This window comes from Echiichthys vipera, assembly GCF_963691815.1.
Source record: "Echiichthys vipera genome assembly, chromosome: 4".
Taxonomy (NCBI): domain Eukaryota; kingdom Metazoa; phylum Chordata; class Actinopteri; order Perciformes; family Trachinidae; genus Echiichthys; species Echiichthys vipera.
Window position 1 is genome coordinate 11,717,914 of NC_139829.1, and position 25,658 is coordinate 11,743,571.

The 25,658-nt window shown below is 38.9% G+C and overlaps 2 protein-coding genes across 2 annotated transcripts; one reads left to right on the forward strand and one right to left on the reverse strand.

The window, feature by feature from the left end:
* Positions 1-521: 521 nt before the first annotated feature.
* Positions 522-14,585, reverse strand: malt1 (MALT paracaspase 1). Its single transcript, XM_083913150.1, has 17 exons — positions 14,418-14,585; positions 12,877-13,043; positions 11,836-11,957; positions 10,570-10,717; positions 9,732-9,910; positions 9,465-9,561; positions 9,310-9,357; positions 8,038-8,061; positions 7,881-7,925; positions 5,042-5,245; positions 4,747-4,924; positions 4,446-4,517; positions 4,213-4,340; positions 2,976-3,125; positions 2,473-2,630; positions 2,108-2,233; positions 522-1,484 (listed from the first exon to the last, which is right to left on the reverse strand). Exons 1-17 carry the CDS (start codon positions 14,564-14,566, stop codon positions 996-998), a joined length of 2,484 nt encoding a protein of 827 aa, XP_083769276.1. The 5' UTR covers positions 14,567-14,585; the 3' UTR covers positions 522-995.
* A 1,757-nt stretch (positions 14,586-16,342) lies between these two features.
* Positions 16,343-25,657, forward strand: prlrb (prolactin receptor b). Its single transcript, XM_083912121.1, has 9 exons — positions 16,343-16,462; positions 18,390-18,537; positions 19,207-19,339; positions 20,845-21,014; positions 22,275-22,441; positions 24,420-24,561; positions 24,655-24,751; positions 24,838-24,907; positions 25,014-25,657. Exons 2-9 carry the CDS (start codon positions 18,477-18,479, stop codon positions 25,647-25,649), a joined length of 1,476 nt encoding a protein of 491 aa, XP_083768247.1. The 5' UTR covers positions 16,343-16,462; positions 18,390-18,476; the 3' UTR covers positions 25,650-25,657.
* Position 25,658: the final 1 nt, after the last annotated feature.

Genomic DNA, 25,658 nt, shown 5'->3' on the forward strand with positions numbered 1-25,658 from the left:
TTTGGCTGTTTCTGTCACTGTGTGGGACAGACGGGACTCATCGTTTCGTACTTTAGGAGATTCATTCTGCATGTGCAATGAATACACAGTCGGACTGTGGAGCAGAACATTTTTCCTGTGCTTCATTGTGACCTCACTTTCTGTACTCTCTAACAGGTATGGACCTCAAACCTCAGGATGTCAATCAAGTGTGCAGCGGACAATAAAAAAGTAGCAACATGAATTTGTGGGGCAAACACTGCCTTAAATCCCAGCAGGAAACTCACTGGCAGTGGAACTCTTTTGGAAAGTTTCATGGTTCACTGAGAAGCAGATGGAGACTTAACAAGGATATAAGAGGAGCTGCTGACATTGTGCAAGCAGGTGGAGAGAGTTGGGAGCACCAGAGGGAGCTGATGGAGAAGTCCTAATAGAGGCCGTCCACTGCCATCCTGAGGGGGGACAGCTACAAGATAGAAAAACAGGATAACAATAGCTTTGTGGAAAGTGCGTGGAGGTTTTTAATCAGATTTCATGCCAGACATGTTTCTTTTTAACCCTCACCTTTTCTCCTTTTGTTAATTATATTACAAATCTTAGATATTTAAAATAATGAAGAAATGTTGATGATGCAGTTCTTACACTGAAGGCAGGGAAGGAATTGCTTCCCCCCTGATCTTCTTAATCTTAATGCCCCTTTCATTTGTGCACACTGAGCTCATATTTTAAACAAATGTTTGTAAGTGGTATAATTCCAGCTCTGATCTTGACAATTACCATTCGGTATCTATGTTTTTCTTCGCTGAATTATTGATAGATTGAAACCTTCACAAAACAGTTATACAAGATTACTGAAGTACACTTTTTCATTCTTCTAAACATTTATTTATAAAACTCTTTAAAATTCAAGTACAAAAGTCAGTATACTGCTTGCAATACTGCTTCTAACTGGAAGTATAAAATATTCGAAGAAAAGGTTAACATGTAACGGAAGGAGCAGCAGATACGATGTTGTTTCACTGCTGCTGCAGCTGTAGACTGTTGATGAACACAGTCTGAAGCTCGTTGATGTCGTCCGTGGTCTCTATAGGGATGCTGAACCTGCCCGGTGAGCTTGAAAGTCCTGGAGAGTCAAACGCAGGTTCATGGTTAGACTGGCTGAGGTTCTCGTAGTAGGAATCTCCACAGCCTCCCACTGCACCCTGAAGACGCTCATAGACATCCAGGTAGTGGTGTTGTGGCGACAGGCGGCTGTAGTCCTGAGCCTGGTGCGACCCGTGGTGGAGGTGGAGGTGGTGTTCGGGCCCAGGGCTGTGGCAGGGGCTGTGGGACGGACTGTGGGGCATCAGGCAGGTCTGCAGGCAGCTATTTCGCCGCATGGCCCGGTTCAGGTCCAGTCGGGCGATCAGGGGCTTGCCAATGTTGATGCTTTTGGTCCAGTGGACGGATTCGTCATCCATGTCAGTGAAGGTGCCCTGAAGGCACACGGTAAAGACCAGCTCCTCCTGTTACAGGTCCAGTCAGAGGAGACACAGTGTTAAAAAAAACACAAATCACTTTTTTATGGTCCACAATCATGTTTATTTAAAGCTAAATTTAACAAATACTTTCTAAGATTGACATGTGATGACAGAATAATAAATATTCTCTGTTTAGATTTTTGCCATCAACTGTATGTCTTCTGTCAGACTAAAACATCTCCACAACTATTGAAAAAAATGTCAATGAAATTTAATTTTAAATTTTTTCATCAAATTTTACCAAATAAACACACAAAACATATTGATCCAAAATATTTCAAAATGTAGACACATTAGCAAAATATTTCTTAAGTTTCATAAGTTGAACTTTATACATGTTGTAGTTTTTGAGATATGCTCTTTTTTTATGAGCAGAGCATAAAGGCGTTTTCATGGATGTTTCATCTTCATCACGAGCGTACAATATAATGAGGGGAGAGACAGAAGTCTTTGCTTTCTGCTGCAAAAAGAATGTTGGAGCTTTTGTGTTTTTTATTTTAGATTTTAGACTTTTTCAGAGACTGAAAAACACCAAAATAGCTGTTGTTCTGCTTTTAAAAGAGGTTTGCTATTTTTCACACAATATTATATTTATACATCGTTTTTACCCTGAGCTTCTGCATCGAGCTGACTCTGGTGTAAAGGCAGTGCTGCGGCAGGTTACTGGACAGAAGGTAGATCCCAGTCTCCTCTGGAGTCTCTCTGTTCATCTCTTTAGGATCCACGTCAAGGTCCTGCAGTGAGGAAGATAAGCAGGTGTGATGTACAGTGTGCACAAACACATGCATACACCCACACTGAAGACCATTTGGTGCATTCACAGAACATTTTGTGGCAGTTGGTCCCTCAAGTCTGAAGCGAAAAAGTGAATTCTGATCAATTTATCTACAAGGTTCCTGTTGCTTGGTAAGAAAAATGATAAATGCTCTGTTCTTTTTTTTTTAATAATGAGTATTCAGGACGACATACTGACCAGTGAGAAGTCTGTGACGTGAGCCTGACAGAAGGACATGTCCTCGGGCTTCTTAACAATGTGAGTGTAAATGACAAGCACGTTGGAGAACTCTGCAGCGAAGCCCAACTTGATCTGAGCGCCGCAGTCAAAATTTAGACACATACTCTCAGGAAGCTCTGGAATAACAGACAAAATAGTCAACATTAAAAGTATTACAGGGATTTTAACCAGGTTGTAATAATCACAACAAAACTACCAGAAGTGACATTATTTTCCACAAGAATATATTTATGGGCTGACGCTAGAGGTAATAATGTTATCATTGGTTGTTTCTCAGTGTGGTGTTGTGGGAAGTCCCCATGTGTGTATAACAGCGTGAGCACTGTGTGTTTAATCACATAAGCATTAACCAGAGTCAACATTTAAGCCTGCAGTACTGAGGCTTCCCGGGGATTGTGCAGTGATAACAAGTGCTAATAAATATTTTTGAATATTTTAAGAGGCTTGTGTTTTAAACTCACCGTGAGCCTTTGCCCACTGGAGGCTGTGAGCGTGAGCGAGGTCCACACTGTCGCCGCGCAGGATAGGATCGGTCAGCGCTCTCCTCTCCGACAGACTGCTTCGGATCTCCAGAGCCTGCTTCCCCTTCGTAGCGTCAAACTGACCCATGTCTGGACAAGCAAATGTATAAATCACAATCAGCAACAGTCTGTCTTGACTGTAACTTTAGAAGCAAGTTATTTAGGTTATATCAAAAACCGTGCATGGGAAAAGGATTTGGGGGTAGACATTACTGAGGCCCATTTGAGGGACATTCTAAAACTGGTCCACTCATCCTATTACAGTGGAAGGTGCTTCATAGAGGCCATTTCACCAACGTTAAATTGGCTAAGATATACCCTAATCACAGGCACGGTGGTGTGGTGGTTAGCACTGTTGCCTCACAGCAAGAGGGTTCCTGATTCGAATCCCGGCTGGGGCCCTTCTGTGTGGAGTTGCATGTTCTCATGTGTCTGCATGGGTTTTCTCCACGGAAGCCGGTCCAAAGACATGCACGTGTTAGGTTAATTGATTACTGTAAATGGTGTGAATGGTTAGCTGTCTCTGTTTGTCCCGATAGACTGGCGTCCTGTCCGGGTATACCCCACCTCACGCCCGATGTCAGCTCGGATCGTCTCCATTTTATTTATCTAATGTTATATGTCATTCTATTAGGGACAGTTGGATTTATGTAGGGTTTATTTGTTTTTGTTCCTGTTTCTTCACTTTAAGGCATGACACACTGTTCAACTGCTGTACTTAAAATTTAATTAAGCCACCCTGAGCTACTGTTAAAGACATATCTTAAACGTGGTTCAGTGTAAGTGCATCTTACAGCGACCTCAAGTCCTTCGTTAACAGCCCGTTTAACAGGGAACTCCATTAGCCCACAAACAAGTGGAAGCAATTTTGACATTAATAATGTAAAGCAAGCTCCATTTAATTAACCACTATACTGTAAACAGATTCTGCATAGGAGTGTAGAATCTGAACTGATAAACATCCAGCAACTCTAAAACAATCACATTTCATAAGAAAACACAGCAAAATTATCTTTTAATTCTTCATGGTAATCTTCTCAATCACAAATCAATTTTAAGAAATCAAGACTATAGTAATTAATCTAACTTTTGCACAGATGTCCTATATAATTTGTATTTTTTCTCTCAGGGCTACATGTGGACGATATCATATGGTGTGGTTGTGTTCCTCTCTCACCCTCGGCCACTCGGTCCAGCACCACGGTGATCTTCTCGTCGTCAAGCAGTCGCTTCTTCAAAAACTTGACAAACACACCGTTGGTGAAGCCGCTGGAGCTCAGTTCGAAGGCCTCGGCATCCTGGCACCTGAAGAGACAAAAAACAAAACAAAGAATACAACCTTTTATATATTCTTGAAAACAAAAAGTGAATGAATTTAGTTTTGATTGATAATCGGTGGTACAAACTTACGTAGCGTATCCAAAGACAATGTTGGCCGTAACCCTCAGGACAATGTTCGGGGCGCTGTCATCATGAATATTCCTGGAAAAGGATTTTTAAAAAAGATGCAAATAAAGTATTGTAGATAGAGGGGTTAAAATAAAATAAAATATAAAAAAGTTACAAAAAGACGGGTTTAAATAAAGAACATTTAAACAAATCACTGAAATATATTATTAGAAGACTTATAATAATAAAATAAGAAATACAGTCAAAGTAGATATTGATTAAAAAACTTAAATACATTTAAAGGAATGGCCCGCTGACTCACCTCTTCCTGCACATGTCCAGCAGGAAAACATTAAGGCCCGTCTCCTTCTCCTGCATCAGTTTCAGGATGCTCTGCACACACAGACAGTTGGCTGAGCGGTACGGGTTCGGCGCGTCCACCGGCACCATGAAACTGTTCCCGTAGTTCTCATATCCGTGACCAGCGTAGTACAGCAGACCTCAAGAGGGAAATGTGTATTTTCATCACTTAAAACATCAGCCATGCCAGGTTTTGGGAAGTGAGTATTTCTGGATCTGTGTATATCCATCCACAGGTAAGTAACATCCCCACATACCATAGACTCCCTTGTGAAGCAGCAACAGGAACTCATCGACGGCGTTTCTCATCTCCGACTCTGTGAGGTCGAGCAGTGAAACCACCTGGAAGTTCAGCTGCCTCAGGAGGTTGGTGAGGTCGTACACGTCCACCATGGGAGCTTTGAGCTTCGGGTGGTTCTGGTAAGACAGATTGCCGATCAGCAGGGCCACTTTGTCAGTCGCTGGGGGAAAAAAACACATTCTGTCAAACTAAGGGAAGGAAAACAACTCATACGCACCAATAAAGCATCTTTAAGAGTGTTTATTGCACTTTCAAGTGGCGACGGTCTTCAACAATGTTCTGGCTTTCACGCAATGATGCCCACTGACTGTTCTGTACATCAACTACAAAATAGTAGTATTGTAAACTTAAAACTTTCCTTTTTGATAAAGCTTACAGCTAGGACTTACTTACTCAGCTATGTTGTTATTCTTAAGCTGATTTTGTTCCGCTTAATGATGCTGATATAGGCCTAGTCTGTCGGGGGATAATACTTTTCCAGATACTCTGAGCTTCTCTCCTCTCTGTCTGTATCATTCATGTCTCATCCATGCATGTTACCAATTCAACTTCTTTCCCAGGGTCTCTGCTGATCGTGGTGGTGCCTGCTGCATGAAGCTTCCTGTTACTATTATATTCTATAACCTTAGCTGTGCTTGTTTCTACTATTCTGCTGTATTAACTGCCATAACATATAAGTCATATTCACATTACTATAGATATTATTATGGTTACTGGAAGTGTGTCTGTCTCTGTCTTTGTGTCTGTCTTTGTCTCTCTTTGTCCATCTGTCTGTCTTTTATCTCTTTCTCTCTCCTTTTTTTCTCCCCAACCAGTGCAGACAGATGTCCGTCCTCCATAGAGCTGGGTCTGTCTGACGTTCCTGCCTGTAATAGGGAAGGTTGAGTCTATGTAAATCATAAATAAGTCATAGAGTGTGGTCTATACCTACTCTGTAAAGTGTCCTGGGATTACTTTTCTTATGATTTGGCACTATAAATAAAATTGAATTGAATTGAATTGAATTGATAAAACCAAAAAATCTGGTTGCCAATTTTTTCACTGTCTGCTTAAAGGAATAGTTCAAGAATAAAATTGTTTTTCCCGTATGCCTCCACACTGAACGAATAATCCAAAAACAGAGACGTTTTTTCAAGTATTTTCGGTTGAATAACTGATATACTGTACAATAATAATGAAAATTTGATAGGTTTTGGTATTCTGTTAATAAAGCTGACTAAAGCGACTTCACTGGCTGAACAACAAGAGGTGGACAAAATAATAAAAACTACAATCTGACAAATACAGAGGCCACCACTGATGTCAGTATTTGAGTGAAAAAATCAATAAATACATTAACATTAATTCATGTAGTTGAATATCTCGGGAGGAAGATCCAGGACTAGGTGGAGAGATTATATCTCCACACTGGCCTGGGAACGCCTCGGGATCCCCCAGTTAGAGCTGGTTAATGTGGCTAGAGAAAGGGAAGTGTGGGGTCCCCTGCTAAAGCTGCTGCCCCCGCGACCCAACCCTGGATAAGCGGTTGAAGATGAAATGAGATGATTCAATTCTATAAGTTATGGAGAAGGGATAGGACCAGAAAGGTGAAAACCTTTCGGAGGTATAATATTTATTCTGTGGTTAATTTATGTTGTTCATGAGAATTTGTATATTGAAGCCAAATGTGTACTGTTCTTCTTATTTGTTACTGTTGTTTTGTTTTTGTTTTTTACATTAGAAATAAACTAAACGAAAAATATATAATTCAAGCAAATAGGTTTTGATGAGGAGCTTTAAAATTGGGATATTAAACAACTGTGTCCAATATATATGACGTACTAAACAAGACTTTTTACTGTTAGCTTTTTTACTGTTAACATATTTTACATTTGTTTTTTGCACTATTCTTTTTAACACTGAAAATGTCCCCTCTGTGAGACTGATAAAGGATTATCTTATCTTATACTTTATGGCTAAAAAGTAAACATGTCCATGCCGTCTGAAGGATAAACTATGTCACGATGACACAGTGTTTTTTTATTGGCTTATCCTCGATTAACTAATATCTACTGAGACATCAACAGAAAGGTGGTTCAGTACGAGACAGTTGTCCTGTAGAACAGTTGAGGCTCATGGATGTTTGTCTTTGTTACAGCTGTCTGTCAGAGGTATTGTATTAACTGTGCGATAAGCAGTGAGTCCCTGTTGGTGAGGATTTAACATTTCTCTGCCCCCCACACTGATCCATCTCGATGTGGCACATGTTTTTTGTCTTTATTTCACTCTATATCCTACTTTTAATGACGCACATGCTGTACATTATATGATGCAGCAAGAAGAAAATTACGCTTTAAGAACTCTACAGATCTCTAAAAAACACGATTACAAAGAAATGAAGGCAGGAAGTGAGTGGGTCATATTATTTTGAATCACGATATAAATAGTGGTTTGATGTCATATACCCGTGTGCTTGTTATTTCCTTTTCTGGTGGCAGTGTGTCAGAAAGAGGTTCATTGAACTCGGTGGTATTTTTTCGGTATTTTTCGCTGGTTTTGTTGCTGTAACGTGTTATTTTAGCCACCTGTGTAGCTGCCGACATCAAATACTACAAGTTTCACATCTTTATTTTGGCGTTCATGCTGAGAGAGGAACTGACAGCAGATCGGGACAATGATCCTGATAGTATCAGTTACACAAGTGACATAACCTCTTGAAGAACTGTGCATCGGCCCCATGAATCGCTAACATACAGCAGAGAACATGGTGATCAGATTTGAACAATTCACAAAGAAATGTGGTGAAAGACACTTACCGTAAAGTTGTTCCGGTATACTATTAAGGAAAAACTCACTGGAACCTAAAATTGCAAAGTCACAATAAAAGGATCATATAGAAAGGGATGTGTTTTTAAAAGATGTGCTCTTATAAGTACAAATGTATAAATATTTGATGGGTTAGATTGGTCTTACCTCCTCCAATGGCGTAAACATCATCTAGGAATAAAAAGTACAAATACATTACCACCATACAAGCTGAGCATTTTTTTAGGTTCTTTTGTTTTCGAAAATAAAATATTAATCATGCAATCAAATCCACAAATTATTTTCCTTATGGTTAATAAATCCCATGAATACAACAAAACCCAGCATGTTTTAGTCCCTCTTTCAACAGTGTTAGCGGATGACCGATATGGGCCGATATAATGCCAATATCGTGTTGTTGTTTTTTGCATGTGATAAAATACAACTATCTAATAAAAATAACAAATGAGACACAACATTGCTGAACTTAGATATACATTTATTTAACACAGTTATTATGCATGGTCTCTGTTTAGTCCGTGTTTAGCTGTAGGCGATCACTTAAAGCGCAGTTTGGAAATGTCTTTTCCAATGTTGTGGTGACCGCCCTTAAAGTCTTCACAGTTACTTGCTTACCGTCCCACAACCATGCCAAGTGACAAGTCTGATAAATGTTTTACCCGTCGGCAGTAGGATTGGGGGCTGTCGATGAGCCAGTTTAGCTGGTTTAACGCTTGTTACGTGGCGCTGACGTCTGTCTGCAGAGGTGACACGAGAGCGCTAACTTCACTCCAGAGCAGCCACACTGGTTAATTCCCATCAAGTCAAAATGGTAAAACAATCCTCCCAAAACATTAGTGATAGACCGATTGATCAGTTAGACGATTAATCGTTCTATCACTAATATGGTTTAATTTTGGAAAAGGGCAAATTTTCTTTAACAGCTGGGTATCGTAGTTTTCAGAAAATGCTGCTTAAACGGAAGCAATAAGTCCATTTGTCTGGGACTATTTTCAGCTGCGGATGAGTACATATTTAGTGCTGTCATTGCAGCGTTAATAATGTTTTCAGCAGCAGAGGTCTATGACACAGAGGAATAAGCTATATCTGGCTTTAAAACACAGCCAGTACTACAGGACTACAGTAGTAGGATCATTCCTTCATGGTTTTGGTCTTTTCATGGGATTTGTTGTCATTGATTGGAAGTAACGACAAATAAAAAAACAAACCAAATAAAAAAATCATGCATGTGAAACCTGGAGATCATTGTGAGTGAGCTTTGTGCTGGTTAGTGATGATGTTACAATAATCTCGATCATGACCCCATGCAGTTACAGGGAATTTGATTCACATTTGCATGCAGCTGAAGCTTTTGTCACTACTGCTATTGTCACCTTGTCATTTAATACACCATGCATGCACCAGGGGTTTCGACTCTACCTTCAGTGCACTCCATTGCCATGGAAACCTCGACCGATATTCTTGGTGCTTTCAGTCAAGAGCAGAGCAAATAATCACTCAGACATAAGGACAATGGAGCTGCTTTCACTGGACTGTTATTACAGAATCATAAGATTTACTCAAGTGTGACATACCGATCACAACGTCCACTTCATTGGTCCACATTCTCTCGGTGCTGCTACTGATCTCACAGCGATACCTGCCGTGGTGATCCTGCATCGAGTGAGGAATCTGAAATGAAAAGACGCATTTTATGAAGCCTTGTTCCCTACAAAGTAGGACGCTCGTGCCTCGTAACGTCTGACAACTATGACGAGAGAAATTAGCCTTCAAACAGGAAGCAGAACATTGCATTTTTGAGCCAGAAACATCATTAATCTTCTCTAACAACGTCTCCTCACCATGAGTTTCCTCTTTGTGGCGTTGGGGACTGGGACTCCGTTTCTGTGCCACTGGTATCGGGGGATCGGCCGTCCCACGGCTCCACACTCCAGCTGCAGGTTTTCACCGACATGCAGCCGCTGGGACTGAGGCTGGATCACCAACTTCAGCCGACCCTCTAAGGAGTGATAACTCTGCCCTGGTGGTGGAAGGAGAGGAGACAGCATTAGTACATTATCTATTACATCCTCATCAAGTACTACCTCTCTTCTCATTTGTCCTCGTGTCTTAGTCCATCCCCACCTGAGATGCAAGCGGAGGAGGCAAGGAAGCAACAGGAGGAGAGAGGACTCGAGGCAACAGGCATTAAAAAAATAAGTGTCACGTCACTTTAATGCATCACGGGTGCCGGAAAGACTTGCTCAAACGATACACCTGTGCATCCTCACTCAGATATTCTCTGGTTTGCCTCCTCTTTCCTCGAGATGCATTTTGGGATTTAGAACGCGGCATCACAGGAAGGACGGAAGAGAGAGGAGACGAGGAGGCACAAGATACAGAAATGAGAAGAGCCACTAAAGACAAAAGGATCACTTCCCACAGGAGTCACTTGTTCTGTCCTTTAACTAATGCAGACACCTCAAAAATGAGTCAAATGTAAGAGTAAAAGTAAGTTGTAGCAAGTAAAATAAGGTTTATTTCTAGAGCAAATTTAAACAAAGCTTAAGCTGACTCAGTTTGTTACCAACAAACAGAAATGTACAAATACAGAATTATAGACCATGAAAACAAATTACAGAAGTATTTGAAAAGAGAAAAAAAAAACAAATGCATTAATGAACACCTGCAATATCTTACCGCAAGACATGGTGACATTCAGGACGTCCACCTGAGCCCACTGGCTGAATTCAAAAGCTTCTCCACAGTTGACCCTGCAGATGTAAAAGCCAGCGTCCTTCAGATGGACCGGACTTATCACCAGCTCTGGAGAGAGGCTGTTTGGCACCTGAGGTTGTGGAAAATGTGAATCCCATTTAGCGATATATACAAAGTGTGACATTATTACAGTCCAGAAGAGAATCTCATCATCTCATCTCTCCTCGCTCCCTCTTCGTATTTGCTCTCCTTTGCTCACTCTTTTTACGCTTTAAAAAGTTATTTTGTGCAAGAGTGCGTGTCCCAGTGTAACTCACTGAATACATAAGATGCATTGTTTTAGTGGCCCAGCAGGCTTTTTCAAGATCTGAAGAACATTATGCAGTAGCAAGCAATCCATGTGTAATGTATTGTGCATAACAGAAGGTAAAGAATACAGAAAAGTGCCATCCTTTAAAACACAAAGCAGTCAAGCTCTAGTTTCTGGTAAATAAAAAGTTAAAGTATGTGTGTGTGTGCATGTTAAATACTACACATGTAACTTTCTGGATAGCCCTCTCTGAAGAAAAACTGCTTTCAAATGTTGGTGGAAAAGGGAAACAGTGAGTCATTTGACTGGGTCCAGTTCACTTTCAGTTGACCAACATTTATAAATAAACACAGCCTTTCAGAGGTTATAATGCAAGGAGGAGTACTGTAGTGTTCTGGTTAAGTTAAGAGCTGGTTTAGACACATGCAGGAATGAAGAAATATTTTGCAGCGCGAAGAGTTTGTGCACTTAACATACACCTTACACAGCAGTTAAATGCAGGTAAACGTGCTGGGAATCTGAGAGACTTTTTATGGATCCTTTCTTATATTTAGGTTCCTTTCTGATGTGGACAAACTGAATGTCTGAAAGGGAATGAAATGTTTGCACAGGGTGATTCAATGCAAAACCAACAGTATGCTGATAAAGACGTGATATGGACGTATTCCTACATCTGTGATTCAGATCTGCCAGGCTCCTCATGACATGTTTGGATCTTTATATCTGCTTCTTTTGGTAATCAAGTTAAACAGAAAAAGGGGAGAATAAAGCTCATTAAGCTGTTATAGATGCAACACAATGTGATGAATGGTGAGCAGGTATTGTTTTGTATTTTCACATCTGAGTTCAAGCCCAAACCTGTTAAGATGGCGCTTCAGCTGCCGTTTATTTTACCTGGAAATTTCCTTTAAGCCCAGCGCCAGACAATACTTACTCACCTCTTCCTTGGTCTTGAACCACTGGTACTGGACAGGAGATTTGCCAACACCGTGGCAGCTCAGGCGGAGATTGTGTCCGGATATAAGAGCCACCGACTGGGGCTGAATAAGGATCTGCAGGGCTGAACATTTAGGAGATTTTCACTTTGAATTCACGTTTTCTTTTAAACTCTCACATTGATTTTGTTTATTTTGAATAGTTTTTGTAATTGGAAAATGTGATAAACACAGAATCCAGTGATCAAATATTTTAACTAACATATCCATAGTTCTTTTGTTTTTTTGTTTACATTCAAATGACAACTATAACCCACAGAGTGTCACATTTATTTTAAACGGGTTACACATCTGTAGAAAAGATGCCATTTAATGTTACATAATAAAGTATGGGTTGAAAAGTCGTTGTGGTTTACCAAAAGTGTAAATGCAGTTTCACTGTACATACAACTGTGTTATCAGTAGCCGCTGACACAAATCAAGTTTTATATTTAAAACCACAAATAAAATTAGCAGCGCTTTTTGTTTAAATAAAGGTGAACATAATAACAAACCATCAAATTCCTTTCTGCATGTTCTGCAGAACTTCGATCAAGTTCCCCTCAGTAGACTTATAAAAAACAAAATAGGATCACACTTCAGACCCAGACTGTCTTAGAAGGCTGGAAACTTTCTGGAGCGCTATCGCTGCCTTCACCTGTGTTTTCAATGATGCAAAACAAACCAACGTTGGTTGATACTGATCAATATTGACAGTGAGTTTTTTTCAAAGTGCTGTAAACAAACATTTTTAATGCTAATTAAGTTTCAATAAACGGTAACACTGTGATAAACTGTGGAATTTTACTGCGATTTATCATTAAACCGATCACAGTTTCATCCCTACACAGCAGCTAAAATCTTTCTAAAACCCAAAATGATTGAACCCTGCCTGACTGACAAGTTTGCTTAGTGTGACTGTAAACTTGCTGACAACACCATAAAATTCCCTTTAGAGCCAAAAATACAACACAGAGAACAAGCTTGTAGGCGTTTTTACTGCACCTGATGGTTTCAGGCACAGCAGGGCCTCTGTGTTGCCCAGAGTTTGGAGGTAGTCCACCAGGTGACCCGTGGTGCAGCCTCGCTCTCCCATCAGCCTCAGCAGCATGCGGCTCGGGCTCCCCTCCAGCTCCAGCACCTTCAGAGAGCACATCTCCATGTCGTTTGAGCTGGAGAACGATGCAGGACAGCACAGTTTTTTTCAGATATCAGAATCGACACACACAGTGGATTTGACTCATGATTCAATTGATTTATTTACAGGATGAAACACATCTGGTACAACTTCACAAATGATAATCAAACATAAACATGTTGTTGTTTTATAAAGGCACGAGCTGGACAGCAACCGAACCGCATTGAGGTGATAGTATGATCATGTCAAAGCTACATGTTGAGGCTTTATGGATTCATTTGTGCTTTAAGAGCTCTTTCTTTTTTGGATCTTTTAATCACGACTGAAGGTATAATTGTGATCTAAACGTCAACAACAGGGTTTTACACTCCAGTTCAAAAGTCAAAACACACGGTCAATAACACTTCAGACCAAGACTGTCTCAGAAGGCTGGAAACTATCTGGAGCGCGTTCGCTGCCTTCACCTGTGTTTTCAATGATGCAAAACAAACCAACGTTGCCAACTTTGGTTGATACTGAACATTATTGACCGTGAGTTTTTTCAAAGTGCTGTAAAAGTTACATGTTGATGCTTTATGGATTAATTTGTGCTTTAAGAGCTTTTTTTTTTGGATCTTTAATCACGACTGAAGGTATAATTGAGATCTAAACGTCAACAACAGGGTTTAAACTCCAGTTCAAAAGGCAAAACACAGAAGTGGAAACTGCTTTCAATCTTAAATCCATTGACATATTTCTGAAATCACAGAGCAATGCCTGAAAATGACTAAATCTGGATTATTAATATTTTCTATGAAAAAGGCGTTTACATGTGCACACAAATCTTTTTAAGTTTAGCCTTTATTTGTTTTTGTTTATACTTTCTCTCTCATGTTGTCAATTACAAATTCCTGTGATGATGAAATCTATGATGTATAAGGTCAAAAGGGTAAGGATAATTTATCTATTACATTAAGTGCATCACAAATTAAAAAAACAGTCTTTTTAGACACTTTAATTTGTACATACATACAGTAGGTGCCGCAAACACATAGTATACAGTATTATTATTATTTTCATCACAATTGTTTTTGAATCTATATGCTATGTCTTAACATATTTCTAACTGTGAGAATATACTTTGCATATAAGTATTTCCTTTTTAAGGCTGCAAACCTTACTTTAATTCTAAACTGTAGGCTACATTAACTTTATATTCAATGCATATTACGAGTATGGTCTTAGTGCTTGTATCTAGGATAGAAAGAGCACTATATATCTATAAATCATGAGAAAAATAAGCATTTCACATGTCATAACATAAAATGCGCTACGGTACCAGGGGTCAGACACTCTACGGGGCTTGCATAACAACGCTATCATTGTGATTTTATACAGTTCACCGTCTGAATTCTCATGTTCAGCCTACCTGACTTTAAACCGTCCGTCATTGCCGACTATCTCTCCAAGTTTTCGCCATCCTTTATTGCTGGATTTGTCCAAAACCTCGCAGAGTTTCTTCACAACCGGCTCTTTCAACAGGCCGATCTTCGTGGACCGCTCCAAAGAGTCCGACATGACGGTCGACAAGACAAGTTTACCATTAAATCCGTGTCTATCAGTCCGGAGACACTGGCGGAGTCACACCTGACGACATCTCAATGTAAGACAGAAGTCTACTTCCTGGAAGAAGTGGTAAAAGTGATGCAGACACACCCACTGCACTGTCTTGGGTTTTCCCCGCACGCAGATACAGGAGTGCGGGCTGCCTGTGCCAAAGATTGGGTTCACTGTGCGTCAAGATAAAAACGACGTAGGTAAACGTTTACAGTTTTGTCTTTTCTAATACCATTTCATTTGCAGGTTGGCTTGAAAAAATGCTCCCATAATATGGAGGTAAATGTGGTTCATAACTTATTTGTAGTTGTAGAAAAGAGTCACACATGAAAGAAAAATGTAGTATGAAGGACTAAATATGGCTTTAGTCTAAATAAATAAATAAATGTATATATAAATACAGGATTGAATAAATAAATAATTGCATAAATAAATAAATAAATAAATACAATATATAAATACATAAATAAATAAATAAATGCTGAAATGACTGAATAAATGCATTGATAAATGTATAAAGACATAGTCATTCACAGGCGTATAAAGACATAAATTAAAAAATAAATCAATAACGGAATAAAATAATAATAAAGGACGAAATAAATAAATGCTGAAATGAATGAATGAATAAATGTATGGATAAATGTATAAATACATAAATTAAAGAATAAATAAATGAATGAAGAAAAAAGAATAAATAAATAAATAAATAAATACTTCACATTTGTTTTTACATTTTTAATCACCTGAGGTCGGAGGTCCCATTTATCCATGCATTTATTTATTTCAACTTGAATGAATGAATGAATGAATGAATTGTTTTTTTTATTAATTAATTAATTCTTATGCATGTATTTATTTATTTTTATATTTATTTATGTAAACATTTGTAAATGCATTTATTTATTCATTTATTTCTTTTTTATTAATTAATTAATTCTTATGCATGTATTTATTTATTCCTGTATTTTTTATGTAAACATTTATAAATGCATTTATTTATTCATTTATTACAGCATTGATTAAAAAAATGTAGTCAATTATTCTTATGCATGTATTTATTTATTCTTATATTTATTTATGTAAACATTTATGAATGCATTTATTTATTCATTTATTTCAGCATTGATTAAAAAAATGTAGTCATTCATTCTTATGCATGTATTTATTTATTCTTATATTTATTTATGTAAACATTTATGAATGCATTTATTTATTCATTTATTTCAGCATTTATTAAAATGTTTTATTCATTCATTCTTATGCATGTACTTATTTATTCCTGTTTTTATTTATGTAAACATTTATAAATGCATATTTGTCCTCCACGGCGTCATCGTAAAAGGCCGGCAGGAGTCATCTTGCGCTGTCTCTGCTCTTTGACTGCACTGCGCTCAGGTGAGCAGGTCGTGAAGGGTCGAGTCTGGAGATGGTAACCATGGATTTGCGAAAACTCGAAAAAGACTCTCGCGAGACTCGATCCCGGATGACATATACTAACCTGAACCATTACTTTTGAATGCTTAACCTCAACCATCTAACATTAACATTCCGAGTTCAATACCTTTTCTGTAACCCTCTAACCTTTACCATGTGAGGTTAATGCATCACCTTAACCGTCTCGCGAGACTTTTGCAAATCTTGGGTTACCATCTAGACACGACAGCATGATTGCAAAGCCCTCCTCTTCTTCATGACTCAGGAGTGTCTCTCTTCCCCGTGTCATACCCGAGGTGTCGCGCTCAGCAGCTGTGGGGTGTGCAGAGCTCGTCTGTGGTAAAAGCATGGCTGAAGAAGGCTGCTTCCTCCTCTGTTGTTGTGTCAACACCGGTTAAATGTCACACCGGTCACCAGCAGGTGAGTGAACACCAGAGCCGTAACAGTAATCTTTATTTATGTCACATAACTTTCCTTTGCTTTTTTGTTAGAGTCGCATTGTGTGTATTTGCAGGTACTCACAACTTTAACACATATGAAATGCAAAAACGCGTAGCCTAATAATATGCATTACTACCCTTGTAATTATATTTTCTGTAGCCATATAATAATAATAATAATAATAATAATAATAAAAAGATTGTAGTGTCATGTTTTATTATTTTGTCCACCATAACAGAAAAAACGAATGGAAACACCTTAAAGGAAACCAAGTCAGCATATTTTAATTTGGTACATTATTGGAGGAGATTATTATAGGCATTAGTTGCTCTTCTGCTTTTATCATATTTCATATAGTCTGTGGTATGTTCCGTAGCACTATCCCAAGCTATACTGCAGAAACATATTAAATGATACAACACAGAATAATACTAACACACACATGGCACATCATGTCAGGTTGTGTCTAATAAACACATATTTTCTCTGTCTTGGTACAAATCATAATTAGGATTTTAAAAAAAGAGAAAGAAAGATAATCAATCCACCAAGTATTAAATTGAACGCTTATGCAGCTCCAGCCATTTACGTAGCTATGTGATTTAGTTAATTATAAGAATGGCTGTAAGGTTTAGCTTTCAATGAGAATAAAACAAATAAACTGCAGATAAAATGTTAAATATTATTACAGTTCATATGAAATACCCCATGATTATGCCCAGTGTGAAGCTGAATATTTAGCTTGTTATTTTTTAACACCTCTGAGAAATGAGCCTCATCCAGTTCCCCCCTTTGCTCAAGTGATCCTGTTCAAACATGCAGCGGTTGGCCGTGAAACTGATCTTGACTTCACTGAGGTCGCTGCAAAACGCAAACAAACAAACAAACAGGAAAACAATCTGTTGAAAGATGTAACCCCCTTTTGTGGCATACTTTCAATATAACAGGCTGGAGGGAGCTTTCCCACACCTCTTCAGGTGACTAATTGCATAAAACATTTTAAGGTTGCTATAAGAGCAGTGTCTAAAACGGGGAGCAATAAATCTAACGAGTGGTCAACCTCCACCACTTTTCAAACGTGCAAAAAAACCTTCAAACAAATCCGCAAAAGACTCGCAGGCAAATAAGCAAGTTTGTTTTCACATGTATGCAGATGTTTCAGAAGTCTGTGCACTGTGCGCGTGTGTGTTTAATCTTCATCTGAGTCAGTTGATCTGAATGAAGATGAGCTCCCTGGAAAAGGGAAGAACATAAAAATGAACTAAAGAGCAACACTAGAGAGTGAGATGAGTTAAAAATTAACACGTGAGGATATATTTATCCCTGGCAACAACATTATTCAAATATATTCCTGGACTGAAGATCCAAGGTTTGTATTTACAGATTTAACACCAAGCCACCAGGGAATAGACAAATCCTTTCTTTTTAATTTTTTTTACAGTTAATTCTGGTGAACCTTTTTGGAACCAGCCTCATCTTAGGCAGTTTATTTTTGTTGTTGTCGGGCCATACTAATATTTCATCATGTGGTAATTCAAGTGTACTGAGAGAAAACCAGACTTTTCAGGCTTTAGAAAATCAAGACGTCACGGGAGACTTTGGCCAATCACAGGTCATGTGTGAGCGTGGGAGCGTTCCTATTGGCTCAGGACACAGAGCTGCAAGAAGAGGTTTCACTTTACTTTATTGCCTTTAACCTATTGCAGCTTTAACTTGTAACCCTTTATGAGTAATGTTGCAGATCCCCTCTCTGATGAAAATGTGTTGCTGTCTCTTTTTTATCCCTTTTTAACAGTATATCATGTTTCATCAGCATGTGATGACTGCCCGTATGTGTCGGCTACAACGTGTACAAACAATGTATTGGTTGTGCTCTTTGTTTTCCCTTCATATCTCCTTGTTTTAGATAAAAACAAGGCACACCGCCAAGCCACGGGTTAATATCCCCTCATTAACCATAAGCTGGTGATGTGATGGTGACAGTTTGTCCAGGATGAGGGGAGATCTTGGGATGGCACTGCTCTTGCTGCTGTCTGCAGCTGTAGAGTCCAACAGTAAGTCGAAAGGCTTAAGGACTTTGTCTTTGGTTTATAACATGTTGTTTAAAGGGTAACCCCCCAAAATGCACTTAACTTTAGTGATTTATAGTCCTAGACATGAAGGTAGTTTTGGCTTTATTTGTAGATTTGGAGATCTGCCTGCAGTGATACAATACATTTACATCACTGCTTAAAGAAAATATTTTTTTAAATCAACCTTCATGAACTGGTGTGGATAAAGAAATCGTAGATTCCATTAAAGGTAAGAGAGAAGCATTTTCTAATGTAATGTTTTGTGGTGAAATAACCCTTTAACTTGTCATTTAAATCACGCCATTTTGCTATAAGTTAAACTTGTATTTAACAGAAATAAAATGTTTTGTTCCTGGACTCTGTGGGTCCAGACAAATATATCCATATAAGCCATGCCCGATTGTGTCTGAAGAGATTTTTCAAGATTTTGAATTGTGTCCAAATCTGTTTTAATACGACAATTTTTTTAGCTCATCCGATCGAAGCTGTAAGCAGTGCTGTCTGTCGGAGGCCAAGCCGACATCGCTGCTAGCAGAAATACCAGGATCCAAGCAGCCTGTTCAGAATGGGCACGCCCCAATTGCACTCTGCACTAGTTAGTGCTAAATTGGGAATTAGGAGCTTATGTTTGTTTGTCACATGTGTTGCCAGGTGCGTCTCCACCAGTGAAACCAGTCCTGCTCGGCTGCAGGTCCCCTGAGAAGGAGACCTTTACCTGCTGGTGGGAGCCAGGCTCTGACGGAGGGCTGCCCACCATACACCGCCTGTTTTATGAGAGAGAAAGGTCATTAATATGTTTTGTTTCAAATCTAATGTTCATTTGAGGATTTTTTCATATGCATTTAGCCTTTTATTCAACAGGTCACACAACAAAGAATCAAACACAGGTTTCTGTCACTGTGAGTTGTATTTGTCTTGATCAGTCAGCCACCAGATCATGCTCCATTACCACCCACACTGAGAGCAAGTGCAAGTAAAGCTTCTGTCGCTGAGTTGTCAGTGTAGTATTGTCGACAGGTGAGTGGAAAACTACCAGCTCTTCTATTCACATTCTTGTGTCAGCTGAGCTCAAATCTTTGTTGCTGTGCAATCGAACTTGCTGACTTCAAATGCTTCATCACCTGTGTGACCCTCACGCGCCGATGTAAACACTTCGGTCCAGAACCAAATATCCAAAAACAACTGCATGGATGGCCATTAAACTTTGTACAGACAGTCAAGTTCCCCAGAGGATGAATCCTAACTAGCGATGCCCTGACCCGACCAGTGATAACTAATACTTTGGTTTATTCACAAATACCCGCAAAACTAATGAGAATCCATGTGTTGCTACTATTGTATCAATATAAGATACAATTATCTTATATATATATAGCAAATTCAGTATGTTAGCAAGCTGATGTTTGTATTTATAAAAACAGAATAAGGATGGATCCTTATTGTAATTGTGCGTAGAACAAAGAAAATCAGTTTGTCCTCTTCAGCAGTGTGAAACAACAAGTAAACCAAGGTAACTTAAAAGGTGAAAAGTATAATACGTAACTAAGCTTCACGTAAATGAATAATAGTGAAAACCAAGTAAGTCAATCAAATATGTACACAAAGACAAGCAATAACAAACAAGAAAGTGACCTAAAACAGTACAGCGATGATATGTAGCAGCATATGATGTATGTGCAATAGTGCTATTATTTATTTATACATATTAGGGCAGATTAATACATTGTAACTAATATATATGTGTAATATGTTGTTTCATGTTTTTTTTTTTATCATCATCACAATATCAACTTGAGCAACAAAAATGTTGCGAAAGACACTTTAAGTATCAGCAGAAAACTGCACTAATTCCTTTTTTGAATTTTATAAATATACTGAAAGCAGCAGAAAAGCAGTACACTTTAATATCTGTTTATTTAATAGAAAGAAATATCGTTATTGCATAAAATGTCAAGTTTGGTGACAGTTTTACTTTCTTAATTAAATTTGAATAATTAGATGCTACTGTGTGGCCTAACAAAATTCTTAAACACCGTAGTTTAATAAAACTGGTCAGAACATGTGATTATGGGATCGTGTTGCAGTGGTCAGTGAAGAACCTATGTGGACATCACACAGCTGACTTTTATCTGACTCTGAGTGAAGCTCTGTACTTATTTATTGAATGTCAACATGCATTTACAGCCCATGATAGTTTTACAATGTTGACTTTGTCGTATATGTACGTAAGCAAAAGGCCCTGAGAAGTGTCCGCTGGTCAGTAAAGGTCTTGTTTTTGTCTACAAACAGATTGGAGGGAACGCACGAGTGTCCGGACTATCGGTCAGGAGGGAAGAACTCCTGTTTCTTTAACAAGAATCACACCTCTATCTGGGTGGACTACCACCTGACAGTGATGGCCTCCAATGCCCTGGGGAATGCCACTTCAGACCCCTTTAAGATGGATGTGATGGAAATCGGTAAGTTGTGTTAGATAAGATAGTTCTGATTTCTGTTCACTGACTCTAATAACTCATGTCTAACACAGTTCTATCTGTATTTAAATGAAGGCAAGCAAGAAATATGACATGGATGGTAACAGAGGGACAGTCTCCTCAAAGCAAACATATGTTTATTGAAAATATCCTCTAAACTTTTCTCTGTTTTTTGGATGAATATGAAGAATATAGTTCCTGTGTGTAGGAGCCGAAAATGATTTGGCGTGTTTTATTGTTTGTTTATTCTGCACATGCTCTTTGGTAACAATCATTTCCAGCAATTAACACCTGGATGTGGTTCCACGGTATTTCACCTGTTCAGCGCTGACACTGATCAAATGTGACGAAAAATGACTCATTAATTTAAAAAATAAATAAAAAATCTCTACAATTGATTATTAGTAATAATCAAGAATATCTTAGTTCAAGGGTGTTTTTGTGTAACACTAGGAGCGATACACTTTGAACTATTGACATCCACTTGATCTGTGCATTCATTGGAGTATCAGATGTCGCACAGCAGAAAATTATCCGTATGGATTCAGCTAATGATTGGCACAGTTTTACTGGCCACGCCGCCTTCTTGAGCTCAGTAAGGAATGGAAAAGTACTGAGTGATGGACACGAGGCGCAAATGAAAACCCTAAATAGAATGAGGCAGAACTGGTTTGTGCCCTTTTTAAAACTTACAGTACAGTGTACAGTCCTGGGTCAGATTTCACAGCTTGTGTTAAGTTATGCAGGCAGTTGTGCATGTGCTCTCCATTTACGGCACTCACAATACACATTGAGATGTTCCGATACCATTTATTCCTTACCAATATTTCTGATACCTGGACTTGAGTATCGGCAGATATTGAGAACCGATTCGATACCAGTGCGTAAAATAAATACACATATATAATCATTTTTTAACAGCTGTATACTACTAACTCTGTATGGGTGTGATATGATTGCTATTAGTGTTGTATAGCTTAACATGCAGAGAATGACTGCCATAGAACTTTCTTTATTATGAAAAAGAACTTTAAAGTAGTTTAATAATGTGGTATTGGAACAACTCTAATCATTATACACCCACAGGCCAGCTTTCACTTTAGTATCTCAACAAATATCGGATGGATCGCTATGAAATTTGATACATAACTCAGGAGGAATTGAAATCAATTTGCCGATCCCCGGACTTTTCCATCATCGGGTGAAAATTTGGTTTATGACCAGATATACTCTCTGTCCCAACAGTGAAGCCTGATGCTCCTGAAAGTGTAACGCTGCTGGTGGAGCAGCGAGAGGACAGCCCATATCTCCATGTCAGATGGAAGCCTCCCTCTAACACAGACACCAAGTCCGGATGGGTCACCATTAAATATGAACTACGAGTCCAACAAGGAAGCAGCAACAAGTGGAAGGTGAGATTGAAACGTTAAAAACTGAATTCCTACCAAATGATTTGCACAAAAACAGTGTTTTCCGAAGTGGGGTCAAGGTGTGGTCTCTGACGTATATAAACCAAACAAAATTAAAATGTAAAATATAGGACTGTATCTTATCAGTCTCAAAATGATTTATTACTTTTACACTAGAGAACAGATACATGTTATGAATATAAAGGATTTCTGATTCTGTTATACGTCTTTTTTTAAAACAATTTTTGCTCAAACAATTAGTCGATGAACGGATTGAGTCAGTGCATTCAGTGACAGATAATTGGCATCAATTTTGTCATGAACAAGTCTTTTTTTCTGTCAATGCCATTCACAGGCTCCAACTTCTTAAATGCTGAATTTTTCTGGTTTTCCTAGTCCTCTATGATAGTAAACTGAGTATCTTCCAATTATGGACTGTTACGGAAAAAAAAAAAAGAATTTGGAGGCGCCAAGTTGGGCTTTGGGGAGTCGTGCTGGTTTTTATGGAATCAACGAATAGTCAGGATAAAAATCCCATTGTGGATACATGCTAAGAAAAATCACGTACATAGGAATACTGTATCTTTGTATTCAAAAAATCATAAAGAGGGAAAAGTGTTGTGTTGAAATGGTTATTTATTTTCTTCTAGAAAACAAAACACACAATGTTTGTGTAATGGTAATCAGCAAGATTCTAAAACGGTTTGTGAAATCTAACTGTTAGCCAGTTACTAGAGCAAGGTTCCCACGCTTCCTGGAAAACCTGGAAAACAATTGACCAATTTTCCAGTCATGGAAAACAAAGGGAAAATGAGAGAAAAAGTTAAATGGCCTGGAAGATCTTGTGTTTTCCGGGAAAACCAAGTGAAACTACTTTAAAGTAGATTTTTTGGCTAAATTTAGTGATACTGTATCAGATCGATGCATGGACTCACATACTCACCGATACTCGATCCAGCATGTTAGGCAGTATCGGAGGCATTTCTGATACCAATATCGGTATCGAAACATCTCTAGCTAAAATACACCACTGCAGAACAGTGCACATCAAAACACCCTGCTTTTTCATTTATTTGATTTTTGATTTTTTTAAAGAGACGGGAGAAAAAGTAATAGTGAGAGAAGATAGATGGAGTGAGAGAAGAAGAAAGAAGAAGAAGAATTCCCTTATTAATCCCGCAAGGGGAAATTTAGAGTGAATTTTTTCACTCTGTTATCATTATTATTATTCAGGTTACACACACACAGGCCCAAAATACACACACATGCACAAACAGGACCTATATACATGTAAATAATGGATAGATGTCAGAGCGAGGGGGCTGCAAAATGGATCGGTGCCCCGAGCAGTTGGGGTTCGGTGCCTTGCTCAACAGCACCCGGCAGTGCCCAGGAGATGAACTTGCACCTCTTCAGCCACCTGTCCACACTCCATTCATGGTCCACACAGGGACTCGAACCGGCGACCCTACAGTTCCCAGCCGAGTGCCGTCCCTTTTTTTTTTTTTTGTAGAAGAAGAACTGAAAAAGAGTTGTCCAAACCATCATTGTAACTAATTAATAATTAAGTGATTTTTTTTTTAATTTCTACGCATGTAAGAGGTGTTTATTAGATCATTTTTAGCCAGACTGAGTCTTTTAAATCACACTTCAACAGAGAGGAACATAGTGTATGCTGCGATCCCTGTTTGTCCTGCCAGGTACTGTAGATCATCAGTGAAAATGTCCTGGAAAAGGATCCCCCAGAAACCCTGCAAAGGCTAAGAGGAGGGTTAAGGGAATAACTGCTGTGCAAACAGGAAGGAAATAAACTACCTATAACTTCTGTTGAGGTCAGGTAAACATTCAAGTTGTCAGTAGAGGGCAATAAAGTATCTTCTTTTAGGACTTTCTACTGCTTTGACCTAATTACATACTACAGACAACATAATACAATTTTTTTTGCCGTGAAGGTGAGCGTTTGTTGATTTTTTTTCTCTAGGAGTACACGTCAGGTACACAAACTTATTTCAGCCTGTACAGCGTCAGTCCTGGGACAGTGTACACGGTGCAGGTGCGCTGTAGACTAGACCACAGCTCCTGGAGCGAATGGAGCAACACTTCCTTTGTGAAAATCCCCAACTGTAAGTTCAGAAGATATTTGGCTTCATGGCAAGGTGGCAGCTGCTACAAGTACTAATAATCATTGAAAATGCTTTTTTTTTTTTTTTTTTTAGATCTTCAGAATGAGAGACCATTTTGGATTTTGGTTTCTATCCTCTCTGCAATTCCTTTAATAACAGCTGTGTGTATCTTGGTCGTGAAGAGGAAAACGTATGTTTCTCCTACAAAAAAAGATAGCTCTTTATATAAACTCAAGATGATGAGGATAATTTAACTCACTTTCTTCTGTTCCTCAGTGTGAAGCAGTGCGTTCTGCCCCCTGTTCCTGGTCCAAAGATAAGAGGAGTGGATGCTAAACTTCTCAAGGTAAGATTGAATCTGCATTGTATTTCTTTCATATTCAGAAAGGTTTATTTTAGTTTGTTAAATAGTGAGATCATAATGTACTGAATTAACTCTCACTAACCTCCAGAGTGGAGGATCTGAAGATGTCAACAATCCCTTGATCATCAACCAGAGCTTTCCTCCTATGGTGGTGTCGAAGGACCAGATGGAGGATTACCTAATTGTGACGGAAAATGATGATGGGCTTCCCTCCGAGGTTAAAAAAAAGAAGGAAAACGTGATTATTTCCACTGACTTCCACTTAGACTTGGAACTCCACGGCCAAAATGACTGGGAGAAGACTGAAGAAAGAGAAACAGACAAGACCAGACCGTTCACAAACGGCAGTTATGTGGATTTTCAGAGACGTGTTGAAAACACACAGGGGGTGGATGTGAAGCAGGTGGACTACAGCAGAGTGAAAGAGGTGAACGGGGACAAAATGCTCATCCTCGAGACAGAAAACATCCATTTTAAGGACTCTGGCTACATGGATATTCAGAGACAAGAGAACAGAGCAGAGGACTACAGCAGGGTGAAAGAGGTGGACAGAGACAACATGGTGTTCCTGCAGAAACAAAATGCGTCAGTTGACACTTCCTGTAGGGAGAAGGCAAACCACTACGCAGACTGTGCCCTTCAGAAGCCAAGAAAACCTCATGTGTGCCCAGAACTCATCGATAGTGGATATGTAGATACCCTTCCTACAGCACCTTTAATGTAGAGTTTTTTT

What these genes read in the sequence shown, in the direction of transcription:
- malt1 (XM_083913150.1), bottom strand. Translation starts at nt 14,566, where the DNA reads ATGTCGGACTCTTTGGAGCGGTCCACGAAGATCGGCCTGTTGAAAGAG. An exon ending in TGAAGTGGACGTTGTGATCG is followed by an intron (nt 9,358 to 9,464) that starts GTATGTCACACT and finishes CTTGACTGAAAG; the next exon opens with CACCAAGAATATCGGTCGAG. An exon ending in GGCAATGGAGTGCACTGAAG is followed by an intron (nt 8,062 to 9,309) that starts GTAGAGTCGAAA and finishes TTTTATTCCTAG; the next exon opens with ATGATGTTTACGCCATTGGA.
- prlrb (XM_083912121.1), top strand. Translation starts at nt 18,477, where the DNA reads ATGAGGGGAGATCTTGGGATGGCACTGCTCTTGCTGCTGTCTGCAGCT. An exon ending in GATGGATGTGATGGAAATCG is followed by an intron (nt 21,015 to 22,274) that starts GTAAGTTGTGTT and finishes CTGTCCCAACAG; the next exon opens with TGAAGCCTGATGCTCCTGAA. An exon ending in CTTTGTGAAAATCCCCAACT is followed by an intron (nt 24,562 to 24,654) that starts GTAAGTTCAGAA and finishes TTTTTTTTTTAG; the next exon opens with ATCTTCAGAATGAGAGACCA.